Raw genomic sequence first — 25140 nt, 5'->3', positions numbered from 1 at the left:
TAGAAATAAAACAGAATAGAAGCTACACGGTGAAGCGCTCCCTTATGGAGACTATGCCTATGTGATCTACTTCTGCATAAGACACGCTCCAACCCGGGCTGCCTCCAGTGTAACTGGTTGGGTTAGCGATAGTTGTTTAACCGGCTCACAGACGGTGATAGTAACTTTTGTCTTAGTACTGACACTTCGACAAACTACTTCCAGCTGGCTGTTGGTGGGCACACAGTCACTGGGTCGAAATCAGTCGACGGTCTTTAAATGCTGGACACTCTCCACCTGTTATTTGCTACGTTACGGGGCTACGTTAGCTGAATTGATTGCTAGCTCACCTTAGCAATTTGTTAAAGTTTCTGTCCCTTCTGCGTAGCATATCAAGGTAAGTTGATTTTCTTATCAGTAAACTTATACCAGCAGTTCGCAGAAATAAAAAATAAAAATATTACTTTGTCGTTTACAGTATCGAAAGCCCATCGTAAGCTCCTGTCAAACAATAAGAGGGTAAACATGCAGTTACTATTAGCGTCAGGCTAACTAGCCTCAGCTGTATTGAGAGCTGGTTGTTTACACAGTTCATGGAAGTTATGAAACAAAAATTAACCTCGTTGATAGTTATTATTTTGTTAAAAAATGTGCTTTAAGGTTGGTTTTATTTCAGTTGCCCTTCTCGCACTACACGCCCAAGACCAAGCCAGTTTCTTAATGATCTTTTTTTCTTTTTTTCCACGATCTGGTGGATCAATGGAGACATGCCAGAGTGTTCGTCATAAAAGCTTTTAAGAATATTTGGAGTTCCTTATAATTTCATGGCTACGCAGAGACTGCTTGTGCTTGGAGGCGTTGGACAATGAAGCTTTAATTTGCAGTCGTGACATTAAGCTGCGTGTTCAAAGGCAGTAGTTTGACAAGGGTTTAGCTAATCAATAGAAGATCAATAATTCCGAACATTACTCGGATGTCCATCAAGGTGGTTTTAATCGCTTTGTCTTGGGATTTGCATCATAGTAAAAAGCTAAAATCTACTGGCTCTTCTGACTTTGGCTTCTTCACGAACTGATGGCTGGTGGTAGCTTGGATATAAAACTAAATGCTATACTTGTGCGTAGCCTATACAGGGAAAGCACAGGCTGCTACCAGGCGTATTGTTTGCTCATAATGTGGTGCAATAGCATGAATAAGCATAAATGGGGAAAACCTTTGAAAAAGTATACCTCTGACATGTTGCCACTGATACCGTTTTCATATAAGCTGCAAAACAAAGGGCCCTTCCATTTTTCTTCTCCTTCTTAAATGCCTTATTTTAACTGCTTTGTGAAATACAAGCCTTTCTTTGGCCAGGCCTTGCTTCCATAAATATGAAAAATATACGTAAAAGCACCTTTCAGTCTGAATGCAAATGGATGCCTTAAATTTCATCCAGCTGCCCAGTCTTGAATTAATAATGACACTGAAATGGATAACCTTCCCTTTGCATTAAACCTCATTACAACCACTACAACTTTAAAAACAGATTTTCTGTCCTATCAGTGAATTCAGTAGATTGGAACATGTGCCTCCTTTCATTTTTATTTAAATTGGAATTAAATTACAGTAGCTGGATTACTTTTACAGGCATAATGCATTTCATTGGATTTATGTAACTCTTAAGGCTCGGTTGTACTGTGTAGTAGTCTTCTATAATATAGCATCAGCTGCAATTTGTTGTCTAGTTTTATTAGGATAGCAAATTATCTTTGTTATTGAATTTATGCATTTTCACTGTAACTTAATGCTTGAAGACATTATGAAATCAGCCTGACATTGTCAAAATCTGTGATAATCAAAGCTGAGCCTTTGTGTGTTTGTCAATGATTTACTGGCTAACAATTCAAATAGATGCAATTCTGCATTATCAGCCATCAACGTTATTGGAAAGCTCTTGTGAAGTCTGATAATTGTCTTAATGCAGAGCACAAATTCATTAAAATGTAAAGGAGGTTTTTTGATCACAAAGAGGAAAAAGTATCAGTGGATTCAAAAGTAGAGTTTGAATAAATGAGCAGTTGTGGAAATGCTGTCTCTGCCAGGTTCCCTTGGCAGTTTTCTTACAGGGTGTGCACGGATTCTTTGTTTTTCCAGTTTCACATTGCTGATAAGTTTATCACGCAGTGTTTGAAAGCTGATGGCAGAAAGTCAGTTGGAATGACATGCATAAGAAGTACTTGTTCACTGGTTGTATACATTGAGTGCTGCTGTTATGAGCGCCAGGAAATAATTTACAAGGTGACTGCTTTGAACCAACACTCGTAAAAAAATACAAATGAAATAACAGTTTTTGTTTTTTCAAGTCACATGTCATAGCAACTTATTGTGAGTTGACCAAAACCAGTTCAGCTTCCTGCAAGCGCCTCATGTGTGTCCACCATGTGTTATATTTCACTATATTTAGCTGGCAAAGTAAGCCAGTGTTACTTGACAGCTGCAAATCTGCGACCTAACCCAGTGTTTTAAAGCACAGGTAGGGAAAAAAAAGCCTGTTCAAATATTTGACTTAGGATGGTTAAAGAAGAAATGACTTGCATGCGGTAATGGCATAAATATGTGTGCTGTTGCTAATTATACATGTAAAATATGAGAGTTTTGCAACATTGTGCATTAAGATGAATGTGGCCTTTAAAAAAAAAAAAAGGGTGTGCGTATGTGTCTGTATTAAGGCATCAAATTGAATTAGGAAGTCTGTTTGTCTGTTTTCATTTCATTTGTTGCAGTAGAGATTTTCCTGTGATTATTGCTGACTAATTAAATGGCTATAGTATCTGAGAAATTGAAACAAAGAATTTTTTTCTTTCTTTTAAGCTGCGACAAATGGTCTAGAGTGAATTTTCATCGAGCTTCAGATGGAAAAGCTTTGACTATCCTCCCATTACATTCACCCTCCTCATATTTGTAGTTGGAGGAAGCAAGCCAGACTGATGGTACCATGACAACTAGCGTCAGGTGGAAAGGTTGTACAATATTTATGCAACGCTGAGTCATGCTATGATCACACAGTGATGGCGCTGTTCAAATTTTAAGTAATTCAAATGCTCTTTGGATTTGATGTTAGTTGCAATCCAAAAGCAAGAAAAATCAGCCCTTGATGAAAATTTCATTGGTTTATTGGTTAAGGAAATATTGCAAATTAAAGTTCCTTATTGTGTATTCCAAGTATAATTCGTTTTTAGTTTTTTTTACTAACAAAAATTAAACAAACCTCCAGGTTTTGGATTAAGTTTGAGGTTGTATATCATCTTCATTATAGTTTATTTATCTGTCATTCTTTCAGTCAATGTCTTCTGCTTAAATTATATCAATGTTAAATGTTTGGCTTGGAAGGACCATGTAGTGGTAACACATTGTTTGCTTATTTGACTGAAATCTATACATTATATTAATAAAACTGGTTAAAACATTATTACAATGGAGCTGATTTGCTTTGGGTCTAACAAATTGTGCCAAAAATGACTCCATGCAGGAAAAACGGAACTCTTATTATTGATTGGTGTTGCAAGTTTTGGTCTAAAAAGGCAATTTTAGGCTTCTGTTTTCTTTGAATCATTCATATGAGTAACAAATTTGAAGGAAATGTCTGCAGTAGAGCTGTCAAACAAAATATCCCTGTGAGGCAGAGCAAAAAAACCGCATATGTCTGTAAACAACACAGGATGGTCTGGAAAGAGTGCTCTATACAGATAAGTTAAAATGCTGCCCTTTGGCCACAGTTGCCAAAGGTATATTTAGAGAGAATAGGAAGCAGTACTGTACTTGTTAATCATAGGGATGGAAATTTTCTGTTTTTGCAGATGAAAATACTGTGTCATTAGGGAAGATACTGACATTAAAAGGAAGGCTGCACTCTAAAATGTATTAGTAGTTCACCCATGAACCATCAAACATAAACTGGGCCCTCACAGTGCCCAATATTTGAACTTCACTTCATGGGATATCTGAGCATAGATCCTAAACAGAATAGATGGGCTAGGTTATGACTTGAAGTGATTTGCAAGGATGAGTAAGTGCACATTCCTAATGCAGATTGTAAAATGGCTTGGGTTACTAAGTAACATGTTGGGTTTGAAACAATTGCGCCAGTTATAGTTTTGTTTTTGTTTGGGGTTTTTTGGATTTCATGAAATAAAAAGTAACCTTGCATTATCATTGTAAGAAATGTACACACTGTATGTTCTCTACAGAACACAAGCACTTTATTACTGATGCTACTGATCCTTTGAACTTTCAACCACAAGTTTCACTGTGCTAATGTGAAGAAGCTGCTGGTCGATGTACACAGACTCTATTCCTAAGCTGGTGTTAGCTAATGTTACACACTGTTTACAGTAAAGGGAAGGTGGAAAATAAAGATTAAGACGATGACCTCATGGAATACATGTGAGCGCCACATCCTTTCTCCATATCAATCACAACTGTTATAGCCAAAAATCTGTTACAATGCGTTCAGACATTAAAATCCATTTAAAAGCAATTAATACACATAAAATGCTTGATGTTTGATGATCATTTGTCGATAAGTTAATATTTCTTTTTACTTTTGACGTCTCTAGAGGCAATGTAGAAATGCACTTCAAATATGTATATCGGCGTAATCATCAGTCTTTTTTTGCTTGATAAGAAACGTAATGCAATGAAATTCCAGTGTGTAGTCAATGCATTTTTAACAAGAAATACTAAATGGAAGGGAAGTTATGTTTACAGACACCTCAGTGTGATGTGAATGCAGATAATTGGGTAAGAAAGCAGGTTTAAGGAGACAAGATGACGGTAGCGACCAAAATATTGTGTGTGTGTGTGGGGGGGGAGGCAGGCAGGCGTGAACCCCTAGTAACACCATTAAAACATTTTTTTTTTTAACCCCAAAATACCTTTTTAGTATAGTATAATCAAAAATAAGCATAAAAAGAAAATTCTTTATTGCAGTTTTACTGTATTGTTAAAAAACAACAACTTTCTACTTCAAAGCTTTTTTTAAAAACTGTCAACTTTTTGCATTTTCCAACAATATTTGATTCAACCCACAACTGGATGAGTTCAGATTATTTTAAACTACATTACATAACAAAATACATTCGGTAATTGGTTAAACTGTCAGATGTGTAAATCTATACAGTTGTGGGATTTGTATATTATGGTGGATGACATCACTCTAGAATCCAATTAATACTTGATTTGTTAGGCTTACTATCACAAATAATATATAATATAATGTGTGCATCAGGTCTTACAGTATGTTCTTCTTGATATACTTAAGTTGCTGGTGTCTGCTTTTGCAGTGGTTCAGTGTTGCTGAATGTACCGTGGGCATGTGCGTTGTGTCCTCATTGGGTTGAGACCGGTCCAGTTGAACTCTGTGGTCTCTATCGGCGTATTGTTCAGCTCCGGCTACGTCCCTCTTGAGTGAAGTCACAGCATTCCAGGGAGCGGATAAATGACTTAGTGTTATGGCAGATGAGCAGCATTGTGGTTGCTGCTGATAATAGTGGGTAGAAGGGCACAAGTATAGCAGTCCAACTATGAAAACGCCCTCTCCAGCTCTTCTCAGAACAGCTTTTTGGTTAGTATGTGTGAAATAACCAGTCTTCTAAATGTGTTGCCCTGTTTAATTAGGTTTTAAAATGATGTTTTGTGTCCTCCCTGCCAGCCAGAATGCTGTAATACTTTTACATTTATATGACGACTCTGTAGCATGGTGGGTCCAGAGCTTCTATATGTTAAAGTCTCAGAGGGTAAAAGCACTGAATGGATGGCTAGTGTTTTATTAGGATGGCCCTAATATTTGATACAGTAGTAGTAATTTACTTTTATTTCCAGACAAATGTTATCCTTTTTCTGGGTCAGCAAATATTTACCTTAAGTAGTCTGAAGTAATCCATCATTTTTCTGTGTGCTAGAGAGGAAAATTAAGCTAAACTTAAACTCACTTTGAAATGTTTGTAGTAAAATCCTTTTTGGGATTTGAAATACTTCTCCCATAATTCATTATAACGCTCAGACTTTTAAACATGTCAGTATCTTTTCATCATTATCCTTTAAATAGATTTTTAAGTCAGCTGTTTGTTTCCTTCTGAAATGGATTAGAGAAATTTTGCTACTGGTAGGCTTATCCCAGTAGGCCAGATCTTTTAAGCCTGACTGGACTCATGTTAATGACGTAAACGCTGACTTTGATGTTGTCTAGAAACAATTCTCTCGTGCGATTACAGTGTTGGTCTCTTTACTGTTGCTGGAATGAAAAGGAAATGTCTGCTAGCTGACTGCCAAGATGCGCAGAGTATAATTTGTGCTTACCACAGTTGTTTCCCATGAATTCAGTACAAAGTTAAATATGTGTCATTAACACCAAAAGTGTCTGTAAAGAGGGAACAGAAAGTGTACTATGTTTTAAAAGCAGGATTTCAGTTGTTGTGCGGTCAGAAGTTGCCTCTCCAACATGTGATTATTGACATGACGGAAACACCAGCTGGTCATTAAAATGGGAAATAAAATGACATTATCTTGTGTGACAGGGCCTTTCTGGTTGTCCCCCTTCCATTTCTGATCATTTACTGGGTATGCAGACACTGATGTCGTCTTCTGAAAGTAGCTGACATAGACGGACGGCGTGACCGATGATTTCAGTGTATGTAGTTGTGTAAAAAATAAATAAATTAAAATTAATCTTTCTTTTTACAGGTTCTTGTCATGCTGCAGTGATGTACAAGGTACTGATTTTAATACTAACCTTCTGGGGGGTGACAGTGAACTGCATTGGAACATCGCCGGCACCATCCCGCAATAAATCTACGGAAATGTGTTACTCTGCTCGAATTAGGAGTACTGTACTCCAGGGTTTGCCCTTTGGTGGGGTGCCTACTGTCCTTGCCCTTGACTTTATGTGCTTCTTGGTGAGTACTTCTGTCACTCATATGGACCATAACATTACTATTTATGAGCACCTTTTTACGTAAGGCATAATGCTATCCTCATCATCACATGTGGGCTCTTTAATATTGTGTATTGTGTTGTCATTACAATTCTAAGAACTGAAATAAAAATAGTTCCAGGAAAGTGTTTTTAAACTATAAATAGCCCGAAGCACTTATGCAACTTTAGTTCAGTAGGTCCCTGTAATGTAAATAAAGGTACTGAAGGTGTTGACCTGCTCTTTCTCTTGTGCTTTTAGGGTCTGCTGTTTGTGTTCTCTATCTTGAGAAAAGTGGCATGGGACTATGGGCGCCTCGCTCTAGTGACTGATGCCGAAAGGTAATAAGAACACACTGGTCTGCTAGACTGGACCAGTCTAGCAACAAAGCTGTTAACCTCATTTTATCGTACATTTAATGGATTAACATGATTGGTAATGGTTATTCATATCTCTGGATGACGTAACCAGGTATTACGATGGTCTTCTAAAAATATGTATTTAATAGGGGTGCAACGATATTCGTATTGATATTGAACCGTTCGATACAGTGCTTTCGGTTCGGTACGCATATGTATCGAACAATACAACATTTGTAATTTATTTTATCAATTTTCCTTCTGACGATGCTGTCTGTGTTGAGCGCTCAGTGAATCTGTGTTCGACTACTCCGCCTAGGCTGCACTGTCCAGCGCAGATCCACTGAGCGCTCAACACAGACAGCATAGTCAGAAGGAAGAGCGCAGGGCAAGCTAGCAAGACAGAAGTTAAGCTCTCCTTGCAACAGGCAAATTGAACCTCATTCAGATCTGGCGTTTGGAATTATTTTGGTTTTCATGTGAGTATGACCCTGAAGGTAAGCGAGTCATGGACTAAAGTAAAACAGTATGTTGGATGTGCCATGCAATGCTCAATTACATGGGTGGGAACTAGTGTGTTAGCGCAGTTAGCTCGTGAACGTGTTGGCCGTCTAGCCCCATGCACGGAGCGATCGGCGGTAGCTCGTTAACGGAGATTTGCCGTGTTGTGGCGTTAAGGTTATTTCAACGAGATTAACCTGAAAGCACTAGTGGGAACACAACGAATATGACTGCACATTTACGCCGACATCATCCTAGTGCAAAGACAAAAACAACAAGCATGCTACTAACTTTAGCCGAGTCATTTAGACAGCATGATTCTCCTTATGCTGCTGAGAATATAGCCCAGAAGAAGCGGATAGTATAGCTTTTATTTTGGAAAGAGACATTTCTCTGTAATAAACTCTCTTTTCCAAAGATGAGTGATTCCTCAATCAGATACAGGGCTCGCAATATCGCTAGCCCGACGTCCCGGGGCTATCTCTGCCCTGCCTGTCGGGCTATTGTAGGAAGGAAAAATATATGTCAATGCTTTTGCATTCTTTCAGAAATGTAGCTGGGTAATTATGTCATTGGCATCGGTGAGCCACTGTCAATATGTGACATATTGAAGTCGCGTTTGAATTTGCGCTTGTTTTTTTGCTTTCACTTTGCAATCGTGCGAACTGTGTATAGAGAGCGACAGCACTGATCTGTGAGTGATGATAATTTGTGCACCAATTCCTCTGACATGGTCTTATTAATCGTTAGCTTACTATGCAAACATGACAAGTGAAATCTCCCGCAGCTTAAACATGTGAGAGGTTGATCGCGCAGAGAATCGCTGAGCTTATGTGAGTGCATGTGTAAAAGCATTTCAGTTCTGCTGAGCCAAATAAGACAGGTCAGGGCGAAGAAGTGACAGCCAAAGAAAAGCTTACCACAAAACGGAGAAGTTATGACAAATCAGACTATAAGGCAAAAAGAAAGTGCAGCTTTATGGTTTCATGGACAAAAGAATTTCTGTGGCTGCAATATGATGAGCTAAATAACCAGGGCTGCACATAAGTGGTCCGCAGGTGCGCATTCGCTGTCAAAATAAAAAACACACACAAGGGTTAGGGTTAAATTTAAAAACTGTACTTTTGAGTTAAAATATATATTTATAATTTTAATAAATGACAAATTAAAAATGCATGAACATTTTTTTTGTATCGAAAAAATATCGAACCGTGACACCAAAGTATCGAACCGAACCGAACCGTGAATTTTGTGTATCGTTGCACCCCTAGTATTTAATGTAGTTGATAATGGAAAACATTCATGTATTCACATTCATGTTTTTCAGAGCTGAAAAACATATTCATTACCTTTTGGTGGATAAAACAGACTGAAAACATTGTTCACAGGGTTGAACTTTGAGTTGTTACCACGTTCTCTAAACTACAGATTTTTAAATTATTAACCTACTCATTGTGTTACACTTATTTAACTACAAAATTTTTTATACTGGTATGGTTATGCTATATTTTATGCACCAAATATTTATACTAAATTAGGTGTAACTTTACAAATGGCAAACAGCAAGCCTGATTTTTCTGCTGGGGTTTGGACCAAAGTTTCATGCAAGGCTTGTTTGTTAGCGTAGGTGTGAGCAGCTTAGGACTTTGCCAGACTTTGGTTATCCGTGTACACAGTTAGATTGTAATGTTGCCTTTTTTTAAATGGTGAAATCATGACTATGTGTGTTTGTGGGCACGGATTAACTGGATAATTTGCAAGAGATTTGACTCTGCTGTGTATCCAGCTTTCTTTATCTGCGGTTTATTTACCTTTAGACATTTGGCCCAGCTCCGAGTGTAATACTGTGTCTGGCTCACTCTATCAGTGTAAAGATATTTAACTACACATTCAATTCATGAAATGTGGTTCTATAAGGAAAAAATAGTAAAATTTCAACAGCATGTCTGTTTAAAAAAGATTTATATAGACAGAAACTTTATTGTCACATAATTGTGTATCTTAATCCCTTTGGTTTATCGTGAATAAAGGGAGGTCTCTATCAATAGGAAAAGCTGCAAAACCTTTGAAAATGGAGATAAAAGTCCAAAACCTTTTGCCATCTTTCACATTTCCAGCCTTCCATTGGGCCGTGTCAATTCTAGCACCTGGATCTTATGTTTGACACACCTGCTCCGCAGGATTGCTGATTTGATTTTTACATTTTACAACTTTTCAAACTAGTTTTCAAGCTTTTTTTTTTTTTTTTTTTTTTTTTAAACTAATTTTAATCATAATAAAATAACCTAATAGATTAGGCCTGAAAACAGAGAATTGATTTGTTTGTAAAAATATTAATTATATCATTTAGCCCTACAAGGGTCGTAATTTAAGTCCTGCCATCGTTTCCTTTTGGATGTTTTTTGACCCCGAAGAGGAGGCTAATTCCTCTGACAGAAGCAGACATCGTGAAGATTTTAGCCCAGACAGGAAGTCAGTTTCAGCACTTTTTCCTTGAAAAGCACCCTTTCAGTCTGCCATGTGATGGTTTGTACTTCAATACATAGTTTATCCACTTTGACATTATAAGGAAAAAGCCTGAAATTGACAAAGAAGCAAAAAATAATTAAACTATTGGTACTTTATGTACCCCTAGTTCATCAACATTAATGTCCACATCTAAGCCCGGAAGACTGTAGTTCATGCTATTGTATGATGATGTATTATTGCCAGATAAATTAGGATGCTTAACTAGAAAAGTTTTGGAAGCAGCCAAATAGATGCCTATTAACAAAGAATGATTTTAGGGCTACACCATAAAATTAAATGGATCGGATTAAGAGACTGAATTCAGACCTCTTTGACTGTGAACTCTGGGAACTACATGACACAGTGCTCCATTACCCATGTCCCCCCTGCTGTGTTTGTGTGATGTTGCAGCTAGACTATTTTTGCAGCTGCATGTGAGCAGAGGATGAGGTTGCAGCATGGTGGGAGGATGGGAGGGGGGTGGCAGCATGGAACACTTTTGTAACAGACAGGAAATGTAGTTTGTTGTCCCACGACACTGTGCTGACTTCAGATCATTGTCTTTTTTTCATGTTTTGAAAAGAGGCTGTTACCTCTCCAGGAAAGTTGGACAATCAAAAACGGGGATTACATATGATGAATGTTTTGTTACAGCTGCAAAAACAAAGTGGTTACTACATCCCAGGGCCCTATTTCAGGAAGCCGGTTTAGTGCAAACTCTGAGTAAGTATACCCTGAGTTAACGAAAACTCTGGGTTTTCGGTTTCACAAAGCGAGTTTAGATTAATTCTGAGTGAGTTACTATGACGACACTCCGTGAAGCTAACCTGCCCCCTAGCAGGTTTACTTCAACTAACCCTGACTTTCTCCGCCTCTTTGTCAGAAACCTGACTGTAGGAAGTGTCAGACATGGCGTGCCCCTTCCTTGAAGAGCCCGTAGATGTTGAAGCCCAAATTCTCCGCAGAGCTCTCCGGAGAGTGATTAGAGCGCATTCGGACATTTTATCATTTCCTGATGATTTTCTGTGTGAACGTTACAGTTTTTCAGCACAATCTATAAGTTATTTGAATAACATCCTCAGGCCTAATATTGCTCATGTGACACATCGCGGACATGCTCTCAGTTCATTACATATTATTTGTATCGCACTTCGGTTTTTTGCAAACGGGAGCTTTCTGTATAATATTGGTGACGCTGAGCACGTTTCCAAGGCTACCGTCTGTCGGGCAGTCAGGAATGTTACAGTTGCACTGAAACGTCTCCTGTACTCGTTTGTGGTGTTCCCCGGTCATAGACCCACAAGATTTATCAACGAGGGATTCCACAAAATTGCAGGTATCAGGATGAACAAAACTTAATTCATGATGTGGTGATACTTGAACTACTACTTAAATTTTACATTTATTTTCACGGTTCCCAGGCGTGATTGGCTGTATAGATGGCACTCACATTCCAATCATTGCTCCTTCAGTAAATGAAGGAGACTATGTGAACAGGAAGTCTTTCCACAGCATTAATGTACAGGTACATAGTTCCCTGTAGCATTTCAAACTAACAAATTATTTCATTATAGTAATGGATGCTAATTTGTGTTCTCTGCACTGTGAAGATCATATGTGATGCTGCCTACATTATCACAAATATGGAAGCCAACTCCTCAGCCTCTGTGAGTGGTGGTGGTGGAGGACCTCCACCTGTTTTTCGGGCCTCCGCTTTTTTTCTGTTGGCTATAACGGGTCACATTTGAGCATACAGAGTAAGCAAATATGTAATTGTAATGTGCTCAGATAATTTCAATAAGTGCTTACAGAAAGAAAATTAATGTAGCCTCTAACTGCAATTGATTTACATCGGACAAACAGACCAAGCACTATGGCTCATAATACAATTACACCTCACCTGTTTGGACTATATTTTTATATTTCATTTTTACTTGCTGCCAGGAACGTTTGGGGCCTGTTGGGTTGCACCTGCGCTCACATCACATCACAAAATAAAATGTATAAAATAACAAATAAAATAACATATGATAAAATAACGTGTTAAATGGGTGGAAATCCCTAGATCAATGTTTAAATTAACACTCACGCATTGACTCTGTCGGCTATGTTTTGCCATGCATGCTCCCTTTCTTTTGCAGCTGAGGCTGTGTTACTTTTTTTCCGCAAAATTTGCATGTTATCGGCATATGCTGCCATCAGAATTTCGGCCTCAAGCGCTGTAAAATACATTGACCGCGCCTTCTTTCCCTCCGTCTCCATGGTGACTCGCTTAATCTGTGCTCCACTAATCAGGGCTTTATGTATCCTCGTGCGCGCGTTTAACTTGGGGTTAAAGCAACTCCGCGTTGATTGAACTACTTGTTATCAGCCTTTCTGAAACCGAATATTCCGAGTTGGACAGTTCGGGGTTACTCAACCCTGAGTATCGTTTTTCACTCTGAGTTTTCTAAACCGGCTTCCTGAAACAGGGCCCAGGTCCTGAACACGTGTGTATGGCTGGATAATGTATCCTAGTGTGAACAGAAACCTTCATTGGTATGTTTGTGGTGTAATATGCCTACCCAGATTTTCTCTAAACCAGTTCCCTTGTTTTTTCCCCCAACAGAGTGATTTCCTCTTAACTAAACTGAATGGCTTTGATTTACTTTTTTTTTTCTTTTTTATTATAGAAGAAAAAGGGATACATTTTACAGTCGTCTGGAAGAACAGGAATTGTATGTTATCTCTCATTATCATTGAGTTTTTCTTCTTTCCTTTTGACATTCTGTAGACCGTCTTACTCATAATTACTCTCTGCTCAGGGTACACTGGTTTCTTCGTGTTTTTCCTCTTTCTTTTTTTTTTTTTTTTTTAAAACTCTTGATGGTTTGGCATTTTCCTTCTTCAGGCATTTCCTAGCACCAGGCTCCGACTCATTCTCCTCTCTTTGTCGCTCTCATGCTTTTGCCGTTGGGTGTCCCTGTCCTCTCTCACTGTCCTAATCGGATCTTTGTCTGCTAATCTGTGTATTGACCTCTTTATGAAGCACGGGCTTCTTCTGTGTGAGCACACCGCATGAGCAAGACACACAGGATGCTTGCGGGGAAAGGTAATACTTCCCTGATCTGTGGTTATTCATAGACAGGCCCTAACATGGAGCACCTACAGTGTAACCTGTGTACTAGACCTGGCATGTGCAAGAGGACTGATTTTTCCAGCGTCAGGCTCCTTACTCATTCCATCAGATTTCTTAGAATCCCGGGTGACGTCATCTTTTACAGTAGTATTGAACTCTAAGTAAAATAATAATTCCAGCAGAGTCTGAGTTCTCTTCATAATGATATATGTAAAATCAATTGCCATTTCCTCTCAGGGGCATGCATTAAATTCGTATAAAGTAAATAGATTTAGCAAGGACAACCTATGGCTCTGCTGGAAGAACTCCCCAAGTCTGTCTCTGGATTGTTGCTTTGTTTCTGTTTCTTCCTCTGTGAATGGTTTCTGCCGTGTCATTTTTATTGCACCATTTATTCTGACAGCAACGGTGCAAATAACCTGTAGCGCTTAGCTCCTAACACTGCATGAGATGTGGCTGCAGAGATTGTTTCTGAGGTTTACTGGTTTACCACCTTAAATCTGCTGTGAACCACACACAGCATTACCTTGGGTCAATCTCTTCAGATCATTTCACAGCGTGTTTGCTTTGTGTCATTACCTTTGCCATACTGAAGGTTTATCCTTTGTCCTGAAAGCTAGAGCTAATATCCTTGTATGGTATATGGTGATGTTGGGTAGTTGTGTAATGTCATGCAAATGCTGTGTGTTGTGTCTTTTTCATATAGCATGGTTTCTCCTACTACATCTGACATGCATGAACGCTATGAGCGCCTCACATCAGTCTCTAGCTCGGTGGATTTTGATCATAGAGACACAGTAAGTGTGCTATTGCTGCTGCATAATCTTGATGATAATAATAGTAACAATAATAAAACAGGAAAACTGGTACAACATTGTGAAATATGTGCTGTTCTTCTTTAGGGGTTCTGCGATTGGTTAACTTCTATATTCCGGATCAAGTGAGTCAGCCTGTTTTAAAGTCTATTTTATATAAAAGGTTGCAATTTTCTTTGTTCTGAATAATGATCAAGGTGTCCCCTGTTTTCTTTCTAAAGGGAAGACGAGATAAGGGAAAAGTGCGGTGACGATGCAGTGTATTACTTGTCCTTTCAGCGCCACATCATTGGCTTGTTAGTAGTGGTGGGCGTGCTCTCTGTTGGCATCATCTTGCCAGTGAACTTTTCTGGAAATCTGCTAGGTGAATAAGAGTAACATTTAAGAGGCTACATTTTATTTTAAATATTTACGATAGTTTTTCTCTAAATGTTTGACCAGTTTGCTGCTTTTGTTTATTTTATTTCTTTTCCTTTGGTTTTTGGTATTTTATCTTTATTCTGATTTGGGGTTCTTGTTGGGGTTTTTTTTTTGTTGGGGGGCGGGGTTGACCTTTTGACAACCTTCTCTGCTGCATAGATCTGCGCAGTTCTGTGACTGTTTTAGAAAACCTATAATGCACAGAACCAATGCAGTTGTTGGTGTTATATGTTACTGCAGACCAATGTTGTGTGTTACCAGTTATGTTCTTTCACTTGTGCGAGGATAGTCATTTGCTAAACTAACAGGTAATTGGTTACTAGGGTATAAGCACTTTTTAGATTTTTGGAAGGTCAGTAGTCAAACGATTCTTTTTCCTACAAAAAAAATGATCCTTTTACTTTTCTCCCAATTAAAACCACTTTCCACATTTCCTTGCTGTGTTCTGTGCAGAGGTTGCTTTTCAATCAAGTGATTCTCTTGCTTCGCTTTTTCTTTCCACAGAAAACAATGCCTATAGTTTTGGGCGAACCACTATAGGAAATCTCGGAGCAGAGTGAGTAACGGAGCGTCCCTTTTATACAGCATAAAATGCTATTAAAGAAGTTAATTGGGTCTTCCCTTTGTGCCACTAATCAAATCCTTTTTACATTCTGTTTTTCAAGTAACGCACTACTGTGGCTGCACACCATCTTTGCATTTCTTTACTTGTTACTCACGGTGTACAGCATGAGACGGCACACATCCAAAATGCAATACAAGGAGGATGACCTGGTGGGTGGCACGGTTTCAGAAAACCATGTTTGGATACACGTCAGTCTGTGTGGTGTTAGTGATTGTCGCTTTTTTTTTCATCTCCATGTAGGTTAAACGCACTTTATTCATAAATGGGATCTCCAAATATGCAGAAGAAAAGGAGATAAACCAGCACTTTGAGTAAGGATTTTGCCCCCAGCTCCACGGTTAATTTTAACTATAATGAGACTTTATCTGTGTATATAAATGGTACAGTACTTTGGTGTCATGGCTGCTTTGCAGTAACTCTATTAAGTTAGATGAGAACCATTCCTTTTTCTGTTAAGAGTTGCATCGTCATGGCTTTTAAGGTTAGGATCAGACAATGGCAGGACTGTATGTGTAATTCTCCGTAATAGAAGGCAGATGAGCAGAATTAAGTAAGACACGTGCCACAGTGGTTTAAGATTGAGATTGGGGTGGTTTGGCTCAGATCCTACCTGACCAAACAGTATTAACTGCAATTGTATATGTGTCCCCGGTATTTTGACTTGCAGATGCTATTGTAATATTGGAAAAGTCCCTGTGCTGATATAAGGAATGTGTTATGAATCGTTGTACTTTAAAATGGACTCATTTTGTCTCCTTCTCTGCCCTTGGTTCACAGGAAGGCATATAATTGTCGTGTACTGGAAACTCGTCTCTGTTACGATGTAGCCAATTTGATGTATCTTAGCACTGAAAGGTAACAATGTTTTAACCAAATATGTGTTTGCGTGTTTGAAGATCTTCAGTAATCCTAATTGCTGATGCGTTAATTTCAGGAAAAAGACAGAACGCAGTAAGAAATTCTTTATTGACCTGAAGACACAGGGGAAGATTACCATGGTCAACCCAAAGCCCTGTGGACACCTGTGCTGTTGTATCGTTAAAGGGTGTGAACAGGTGAGTATAACTTTACCTTAAAACAGTGCATTCTAATACTGGTGTAGCTTATGTCGAAACATAATGTATGAAGTGTGGACTCTGTAGTGAGATCAGTTGAATAGGTATGGGTATGAACTGAATCTTTTTGATCAGGTTAAAAGTTCATGGTTTTTCCACTGCTCCTTCATGAAGCTATGGGACTGTGTAACCCCTTAACACACTAAATGGCTTTTACTGGTTAAATGCAACAGTTTCACATTGGTAAATGGTAAATGGCCTGTATTTGTATAGCGCTTTACTAGTCCCTAAGGACCCCAAAGCGCTTGACACATTCAGTCATCCACCCATTCACACAGTAATCCCAGTGTATCCCAGTAAACCATTAAAAAATATCATCACTTTTTTTTTTTTTTTTGTCTTTCATAGGAAGAGGCAGTGAGCTTCTATACCCGTTTGGAGGCAAGCTTAAAAGAACAATGCAGGAAGGAGAGGGAGAAGATCAACTCGAAACCTTTAGGAATGGCTTTTGTCACCTTCGAGGATGAAGGCACAGCTGCAATGTACGTACGCTTACCCTCATGGGAAAATAAATGTATATGTGTCTGCTGCATTGTTTTTGAACTGACAAGCTCTTTGGCTCATTACCCAACGATCTCTGTTCCCAGAATTTTAAAGGACTTCAATGCCTGCAAGTGTCATGGCTGTCAGTGCCGTCGTGAGCCCAGAAGCTCTATATTCAGCGGCAAACTGCATACACAAAAATGGACCGTCGCCTATGCCCCTGATCCACAAAATGTTTACTGGTAAGAACACATTTAAGTAACAAGTGCTGCTGCTGTTCGTAACTGTTTATTCATAACGCTCTTAACTGATTAATTTGATTCAGTACCATTACTTACCCATATAAGGCGACGGGATGTGGGGAAGTAATAATAAGGTTTCTGGGTGAAATAGAAGTCACAAAGACAGGGTGGGTGGAAGGGAACTAAAACTGAGGTTTTATTTTATCAGCCGTTCTACTCTAAGAAAATCAGCCAAGGCACATCTGCTACTAAGCAACTGTGGCTTGCTTAGTGGGGTGAGATCTACACAACACCCCCACACAGCAAAACCACAGTAGGGCTGCTTGGGATGTAATGAGTCCATTTTTCAAAAAAAATACTACCTCACTCCAGATGAGCTATTGTTTTTTAAGCTGCAGTATCAGTTTACCAGCCAGCTGTGTCCGTAACTGCAGGTCATCAGACTGTGTCAGTCTAACCGCTGTATAACCTTTATCCCACAGGGATCATCTGTCACTGGGAGGATTGAAGTGGTGGCTCCGCTGCTTGTTAATCAACAGTATCCTCTTCATCCTCCTCTTCTTTCTCACCACTCCTGCCATTATCATCTCTACCATGGACAAGTTCAATGTTACCAAACCAGTGGAGTACTTAAATGTGAGCGTCCCAAAATTTGAATGCTTGATTAAATTTTAAGTTATAAGCATATTCATGTTTTTCTCTTAGCATTTGAGTTCAAGGCATAACAAGTCTGCATCCTAATACAGAAGCACATGAATTCACCTGTTTAGTTACATAAACATATCCTCGTCTGTCTGATCTGTTCCTCAGAATCCAATCATCACCCAGTTCTTCCCCACCCTCCTCCTGTGGTCTTTCTCTGCCTTACTTCCTACTGTCGTCTACTACTCTGCCTTCTTCGAAAGGCACTGGACCCGGTACGGTTTAAATTCTCTGCGGTCAACAGTATTTGAGTTATGTAGTCTTTATTTTAAGTTTAAAGTGATTTGGTGTATTGCATAAATTAATGTGTTCACCTTTTTATTTGGTTGTATAGGTCAGGAGAAAACAGGACTACGATGCATAAATGCTACACTTTCTTGATCTTTATGGTCCTGTTGTTGCCCTCTCTTGGACTCACCAGGTAAAGTATGTTTTTATTTTGCGCTGCCCAGCAGTACAAGCATCTGAAATATTTCAGATAATTAATTTCATTTCCTGTTTCTTTGCAGTTTGGATGTTTTCTTCCGGTGGCTTTTTGACAAAAGTTTCTTGCAGGAAGCTAAAATAAGATTTGAGTGAGTAGTGTACGGCACAGTGCTATGCTATTATATATAGAGCAGTATGTGATTTGAATGTATTTAATATTTATATCAGTCCTTTAGCAATACCAAAAACATCTTGAATTAATCTGTAATGAAACTGAATCCTGCAATAATTTTCAAAGCTCATTTTAGTATTTTTGATGATTGCTTCTTTTTTCTTTGCTTTTTAGGTGTGTTTTCCTTCCTGACAATGGAGCCTTCTTTGTAAACTATGTCATAGCATCTGCATTCATCGGTAATGCCATGGACTTGCTGAGGATTCCTGGTTTACTGATGTACATGATCCGCCTCTGTCTGGCTCGCTCTGCAGCTGACAGAAAGAATGTCAAAAGGGTTAGTGAGACCATATGATGGGAATAAGGGCACAGAAGGGTAGATGCACTATGTGCAGTGCTCTTAATGTGAAAAGATATTTACATAAATGTCTTGGGCTTTTGGAGTATTGCTGACATGAGATACTTGACTAGTTAGAAAAATTTTCTCTGACAATTTTCATATTGGATCAAATGTTTGAGTAATATTTTAAATCGCCTGGTGTGATTGCGGTTGTTTCACTGCCACTTTTATGTTTGTACTGTGTGCTGAAATACAATGGTGAAAACTATGTAATCCAACCTTTTTATAACAACTGTCGATTATTACTCAAAGAAAAAAAAAAAAAAGCCACATTTGGTAGTTAAAATGTTTGTTTTAAGTTGGCTTGTTGTCTCTTTATAGCACCAGGCTTATGAGTTCCAGTTTGGGGCAGCTTATGCCTGGATGATGTGTGTCTTCACTGTGGTTATGACCTACAGCATAACCTGCCCAATCATAGTCCCTTTCGGTGAGTTCTGCTGTTTAATAGCCCCGCTAGCTTGCTCCTGTTTCACTTTAACATGGTTTGCTGATTAAATTACAGCAGGATAAACATGTAGAGGACAGACAGCATGCAGTGATTCAGTTCTTTATACAGTGGCTTATCGGCAGGCCTAATTGGATTAGCTTTACTGATTGGCTTGCCTCTGTTCCCTGTGCAGGGCTGATGTACATGCTGCTAAAACACCTAGCAGACAGATACAACATGTATTATGCATATCTGCCATCTAAATTGGACAAGAAGATCCATTCTGGAGCTGTAAACCAAGTGGTGGCTGCTCCTATCCTCTGCCTGTTTTGGCTTCTCTTCTTCTCCACTGTTCGCTCGGGTAGGAAGACGACTCCACCTAGAGGCCACTCTGGTCCTTAACACATGCCTGGTGTTATTTATGAAAGACAGATCCCAGTGCAATAAATGTCTCTCCCGGTTCTTTCCTCCAGGGTTTTCAGCCGCAACATCCATGTTTACATTTGTGGTTTTGATCATCACAATCATCATTTGCCTCTGTCACGTCATCTTTGGGTATTTTAAATATTTCAGCGCTCACAACTACAAGGTTGGTAGATGGTCACTTTTTATAGCGTATTGCTGTTTAGAATCATGCTGATTAGCCATTCTAGTGTTTTACTCTAGTCTCATGCTCAACTACTTTCAATGTGTGTTTTCTCTGTCAGATTGAAACAGAGGCTGTGGACGGATCGGAAAATGGAGACTCAGCGTGTCCTTCTGCTGCCAACAAGGCAGCGGTATGTATTCAGTGGTTTATCAATGTCAACATGAACCTCAGAGCATCCTGTTAAAAAGCAGGATGCTCTGCCAAAGCCTTTAGTAGCTGAAGTCAAAAACAAAGGACAAAGATGGGTAACATATAGTTTTAATGCACAATTGTGCTTTTTCAGTGCATGTGGAGCAATGTTAGTTTACAGATGAATTATGGATGGGGTGAGATTGTGAAGAACTTCACTACAGCAGGCTGTACAACCAAAATTATCTAACTTGCTTGATTTTGAAATTGATACTGTAGCTATATCTGTTAGGAGGCTGAAGGGTGGCAGTGGCAGGTGCTAGTATTTTTAATGATGGCAAAACACATCCATATATGAAGACAAGATGCATGCATCAAACAGAATCTGTTAAGAAACCTACCTATCCAAGACCACGATTGCCAAAGAGATATACTCCCGTTGTCCCCTGCATGTCCAAAGACATGCAGTTAGTGGGGTACAGTTAATCAGTAGGCCAGCGTGTTAGCATGGTGGTTAGCACTGTTGCCTCACAGCAAGAAGGCCCTGAGTTCAATTCCACCATCAGGCAAGGGTCTTTTTTTGTTTGCGTGGGTTCTCTCTGGGTACTCTGGCTTCTTCCCACAGTCCAAAGACATGCAGTTAGTGGAGATGGGTTCATTGGAAACACTAAATTGCCAATAGTTGTCTGTGTTAGCCCTGCGACAGACTGACATCCTGTCCAGGGTGTACCCTGCCTCTCACCCTATAGTAGCTGGGATGGGCTCCAGCCCCGCCCACAACCCTGACAAGGTTAAACGGAAGAGACAAAGGGAGTATAATCAGCATGCTTCTTGTTTAACAATACATTTCAGTTAAGGATAAATTAGGAAAAACACACACATATGGTAGAACCTGTAGAACCAAGCCTTAAAAAAACAAAAAACCTTGTAGAGAAACATAAAGATGAGTACCAAACTGTAATACTCTTTTATTTCTGACTGTCCCCTACAGCAAATGTACATTGCTGAGGTACTACAAGAGCCAAATTCAGATGAGACTGGTTCTGGCAGCGGTGAGGACGACGGCCAGGGGTCCTCACAAGACGAGGAAATAATCAGTGTTGACAATGGCTTAAATGAAGCCTTTCAGTCTGGTGAGGACAGCCTAATTGATAATGAAGTGCGGCAATGATTGCACCTGGGAATAGAAAGCCAAGTCACTTTAGGAGCCCACTGAATGAGTGAATTAAATGAGGAACTGAACCAACGGTTCTCCGAAACATCTCATCCTCCTTGGGGGACCTTCCACTAACATAAGCACCCTGCCCTGTCTACTAAGAATTAAACGGACTGTCGCACAAAGACTCTCACATTTCCTTTACTGGGCCTCGCCAGGCCGCATCCTATGTGTACCTACTGGAGAAGGAATCTACTCTGGCATCGAAAGGGTAGCAACATCTTCGTGCTCCTGACGCAACTGAGGCACACCCCAGTCGCTTTCTCTGGACCAATGGAAAGAAGACATTAATGCATAAGGAAATCATTGCCTTGTCTTGTAAGGGGAGTTACCTTGGTATTGCACCCGAATGACAGGACCAGTACGCTCCACTTTCACTAAGGTACTGCAGTATGGCATGCAGCTTCAAAAACGTGGAGAGATTTCTCCCATAATTGCTAACTGCACTAGATGTTTTCAGAAAATAAGAAGATTAGGAGAGATGAGCGCATGAGATGATGGGAGCAGCCTTTATGCCAGATAGTGCTATCAGTCCAGATGAGATGGTCTCACATGATTCTTCCAGTTCCATAGAAGCCTTGAAAAACTGGGGAAAAAAATGCTACTTAACACTCCAGGAAGCTTTGACACTGTACAGCTATTAAAAAAAAAATCTCTGGATTTGTAAAATAGCCTTTTTTTCGACATGTATTTATTGGTAGGCATGGAGTTTTTAACGCTGTCATGCTTTACACACCCTTTAAGCTGTGGAAGAAGATAATTCATGTCTCAGCACACTACACTGATAATGATCTTAGTTTCTGGGTCTGAACCTTTTGTTGGGACTGCAGTTGGAATGCTGCTACTAATGCTGCCTCCAAATAAAAAGGGGGGAAACCTTTGCACGGTTGCTGCAGAAGGACCAGAGCTGAGAGCCTGTGGAAGGTCTAGCTATGAGGAAGGAGAGAAAGGCCTTTTTGGTTCCCCCTTCCCCGGGTCAGTTTTAGATGATGCTGACTGTGCTTCTGTACGCGTTGTTCTCGTTTCCTTTTTGTTTACGTTTTCCTGTAAGTTGCTTGAAATTAAGATTTAGTTCAGGTGGCTGCCATTTTTCTTCTTTTGTCCTGTCAGGCCCTCTTTAATGTCAATGTTTATGTAGACACTTTATCATGCCGATAGCTTATTTTAAGTTTCTGTAGTCAATGAGGAGAGATTAGGGGTGTAGACTGTTCTTTTTTTTTTTTTTTTTTTTTCTTCGATAACACTAAATAATGGGCAAGATTTAATTATAACAGTTACAGATTTTTTTTTTTTTGTGTCGTACTTGTCTTTAATAGGAAAGAGGGGATTGTGAAGGAATCGAGTTTGACCCAGAAGTGTCTGTGAGCATATAGACATGCTCTAAAAGACCACATTTGATCAAGAAACGCAGCAACTCTAATCAGAATACTTTAACAACATTGCAACACTACGAGCTACCCTATGAAATATTAAAAAAATGAAGAACATTTATGATAAAAGGCAAAGCACAACTGCTGTCTGTTGACTTAATGATATGGGATCATATTAAAACACGTTTTGTACCAGCTTTTGGAACCATAGACAAAATAAATGTGCGCTAACTGATCTTCCACTTGTATGACTGATGGAGAAGGGCACATCTTGGTGTATTTGTACCACGTATAGGTTCATCATCATGGTACTAACAAGACAATTGTATGACACCGCTGATTCCTGTGCTCTTTGCATCACGATTAGGTGATTTCGTTTGGTTTTTGTTTGTTTGTTTTTTAAATATACCTCTGAGCTGGCTTGAACTGTCTGAATGTGTCAGCACAGGTAACACATCTTTTCCAGTAACTCTAATCTCAGTTCAACTAACATTTCCATGTCTCCACTAAGCACTGGATGTAGTTAAATATATCGTATTTGGTGAGATAAAGGTAGGATACGAGTGGTTCTGTATTTAAGCAACTTTAATGGGACGGTTCTCTCACTAAGCCAGATGTTTTATACTGTATTCAACCTTACTGCTGTCCAGCCCAGTGCTCTTGTATTTAATTTGCTTATAGATCTACGTTTGTTAGTCTCATGGTTTCAGTGATTTCTGTAATGATGGATTTTTCTTTTGTACTATCTTTGTAAGATCTGTATAAACTTAATGCAAATAATGGGGTTGTAATTTTTTTTTAAACAGCAGGTCTCTAACGGAGGTTGTGGGCTTGTTTGTCTCTGCATCTCAAAAAGTGCACAGTCACAATGTTTTGTTTGTTCTGTTTGTGCTTTGCCTTTTTTAGGTTTAGATCATTCTAGATATTGAGAGTAACAATGGCATATCTCAACATTCGACTTACTCGTTTATCATTCTTTCCATTGGTCTGTCTGTACAGACATATTCTGTACTTCCCCTGAGTTCATTCAACAATAAATGTGTTTAATCAGCTTAGTTGATGATAAGAGTTTCTGTTCAATCGTCCAGTGGTAGAGGAATTTAAAGTAATATCTTTCTGATATTATAATTTTATTTTATTCAGTTGCACATGAAAGCTGAATTTGTGTTCAGTTCTATACAATCGGGGTTTTGCTGTTGCAGGTTTATTTGGTCAATTAGCAGCAGCTTCATTAGTTATACCTCACTGGTACTGGGTTGGACCCCCTTTTGCCTTCAGAATTGCTTTAATTCTTCGTAGCACAGATTCGGCAAGGTGCTGGAAACATTACTCAAAGGTTTTGGTCCGTGTTGACGTGATAGTGCTGTTTAAATGGATTAGTTGGTACCAGAGTGTGCCCAAAAAAATACACCACCACCACCTCTGAGCCTTTGATATGAGACTGGATGGGTCCATGCATTCACGTTGTTTATGCCAAATTCTAACTCTACCATCCAAATGTTTCAGCAGAAATCAAGACTCGCCAGCGGGCAACTTTTTTTTTTTCCTCCTTTTATTGTCCAATTTTGGTGAGTCTGTGCAAACTGTAGCCTCAGTTTCCTGTTCTTAGCCGACAGAAGTGACGCCCACTTTGGTCTTGTGCTTGCTGTAACGTGTGGTTATTTTAGCTGCTACTGCTTTCCTGTCAGCTCGAAGCAGCCTGGTCATTCTCCTTTTGAGCTCAGACATCAACAAAACATTTTCATTTAGAGAACTGCTGCTCACTTCTTGTTTTCTGACCATTTTCTGTAAACCCCAGAGATGGTTATTCAGCCATTTCTGAAACACTCAAACTAAAGCACCTTTCTGTCTCAATCTGTTTCTCATTTTTGAACTGTATGGCAGGCCAATACAGAAAATAACATATTAATTAAATGTGTAGTGAATTAATTTAAATTGAAAATGAATAAATATTTAAATAATTAAACATCTGTTCATTTCATTTATAAGAATTATTTCCAATTTCAATGAATAAATGAAATTTAATTCTTTAATTTGTGTGTAATTTAATTTATTTTGGCACTTGTGGCCCTCTATACATTTTTCTTGTGTTTTACTCTCTCTTTTGATAGCGTGTTTTAATTGTTGCACAGTGCTTTATTTTAATAGCAATTGACATAAAACTTACAAACTTTACTTACGTACTAAACTATATTAGTGGTATGCAAAAAGGAGTGTATCGACTTCTTATGTAACCTGTCCTGCCAGTGACCTACACTCCCTCTTCTTCCATCAGGAGCCTCGCGTTGTGAAGGAATTCGTCTTTAACACACTCACTGTGCTCTTTATAGTGTCCACTTAGTGTGGTCTGGGAGTACTTTGTTGAGATTGAGATTTTACTCCAAACTGAAAACGGGTGGTGAACAATTGCGCAATCGAAGCCCTAAAAGATGCAATTAACGCCTTTGTTGTCCTACAGTGTAGGATGGGCGCGTAAAACCTCTCCAGAAAATACCTTTTAACCCACCCTGTCAAAACCGGCCTGGGTTATGT

General features: G+C 39.2%; 1 protein-coding gene across 3 annotated transcripts; it reads left to right on the top strand.

Moving 5' to 3' along the window:
• The first annotated feature begins 35 nt into the window (after nucleotides 1-35).
• On the top strand, nucleotides 36-24640 carry tmem63ba (transmembrane protein 63Ba). 3 transcript variants are annotated; one of them, XM_085297237.1, is made up of 24 exons: nucleotides 36-376; nucleotides 6703-6914; nucleotides 7193-7272; nucleotides 13328-13390; nucleotides 14124-14214; nucleotides 14320-14357; nucleotides 14454-14596; nucleotides 15157-15208; nucleotides 15318-15426; nucleotides 15518-15588; nucleotides 16055-16132; nucleotides 16212-16332; nucleotides 16741-16874; nucleotides 16980-17117; nucleotides 17600-17753; nucleotides 17928-18034; nucleotides 18154-18240; nucleotides 18329-18394; nucleotides 18592-18754; nucleotides 19139-19244; nucleotides 19438-19605; nucleotides 19718-19833; nucleotides 19952-20023; nucleotides 21014-24640. In XM_085297237.1, the coding sequence occupies exons 2-24, from the start codon at nucleotides 6723-6725 to the stop codon at nucleotides 21191-21193; spliced, it is 2529 nt and encodes an 842-aa protein (XP_085153363.1). In that variant the 5' UTR covers nucleotides 36-376; nucleotides 6703-6722; the 3' UTR covers nucleotides 21194-24640. The 3 variants fall into 3 exon arrangements, with proteins under 3 accessions (XP_085153363.1, XP_085153364.1, XP_085153366.1); XM_085297238.1 differs by lacking the exon at nucleotides 13328-13390 and adding an exon at nucleotides 12972-13016 and having other exon boundaries at nucleotides 37-376; XM_085297240.1 differs by lacking the exon at nucleotides 13328-13390 and having other exon boundaries at nucleotides 37-376.
• Nucleotides 24641-25140: the final 500 nt, after the last annotated feature.

The sequence above is a fragment of the Mchenga conophoros genome, linkage group LG13, assembly GCF_057382185.1.
Source record: "Mchenga conophoros isolate Kocher_MC1m ecotype Shallow Benthic linkage group LG13, M_conophoros_male_GT1.1, whole genome shotgun sequence".
Classification (NCBI taxonomy): Eukaryota; Metazoa; Chordata; class Actinopteri; order Cichliformes; family Cichlidae; genus Mchenga; species Mchenga conophoros.
The sequence above is the reverse complement of the archived record's forward strand: the minus strand, read 5'-3'. Positions and strand labels throughout refer to the sequence as shown.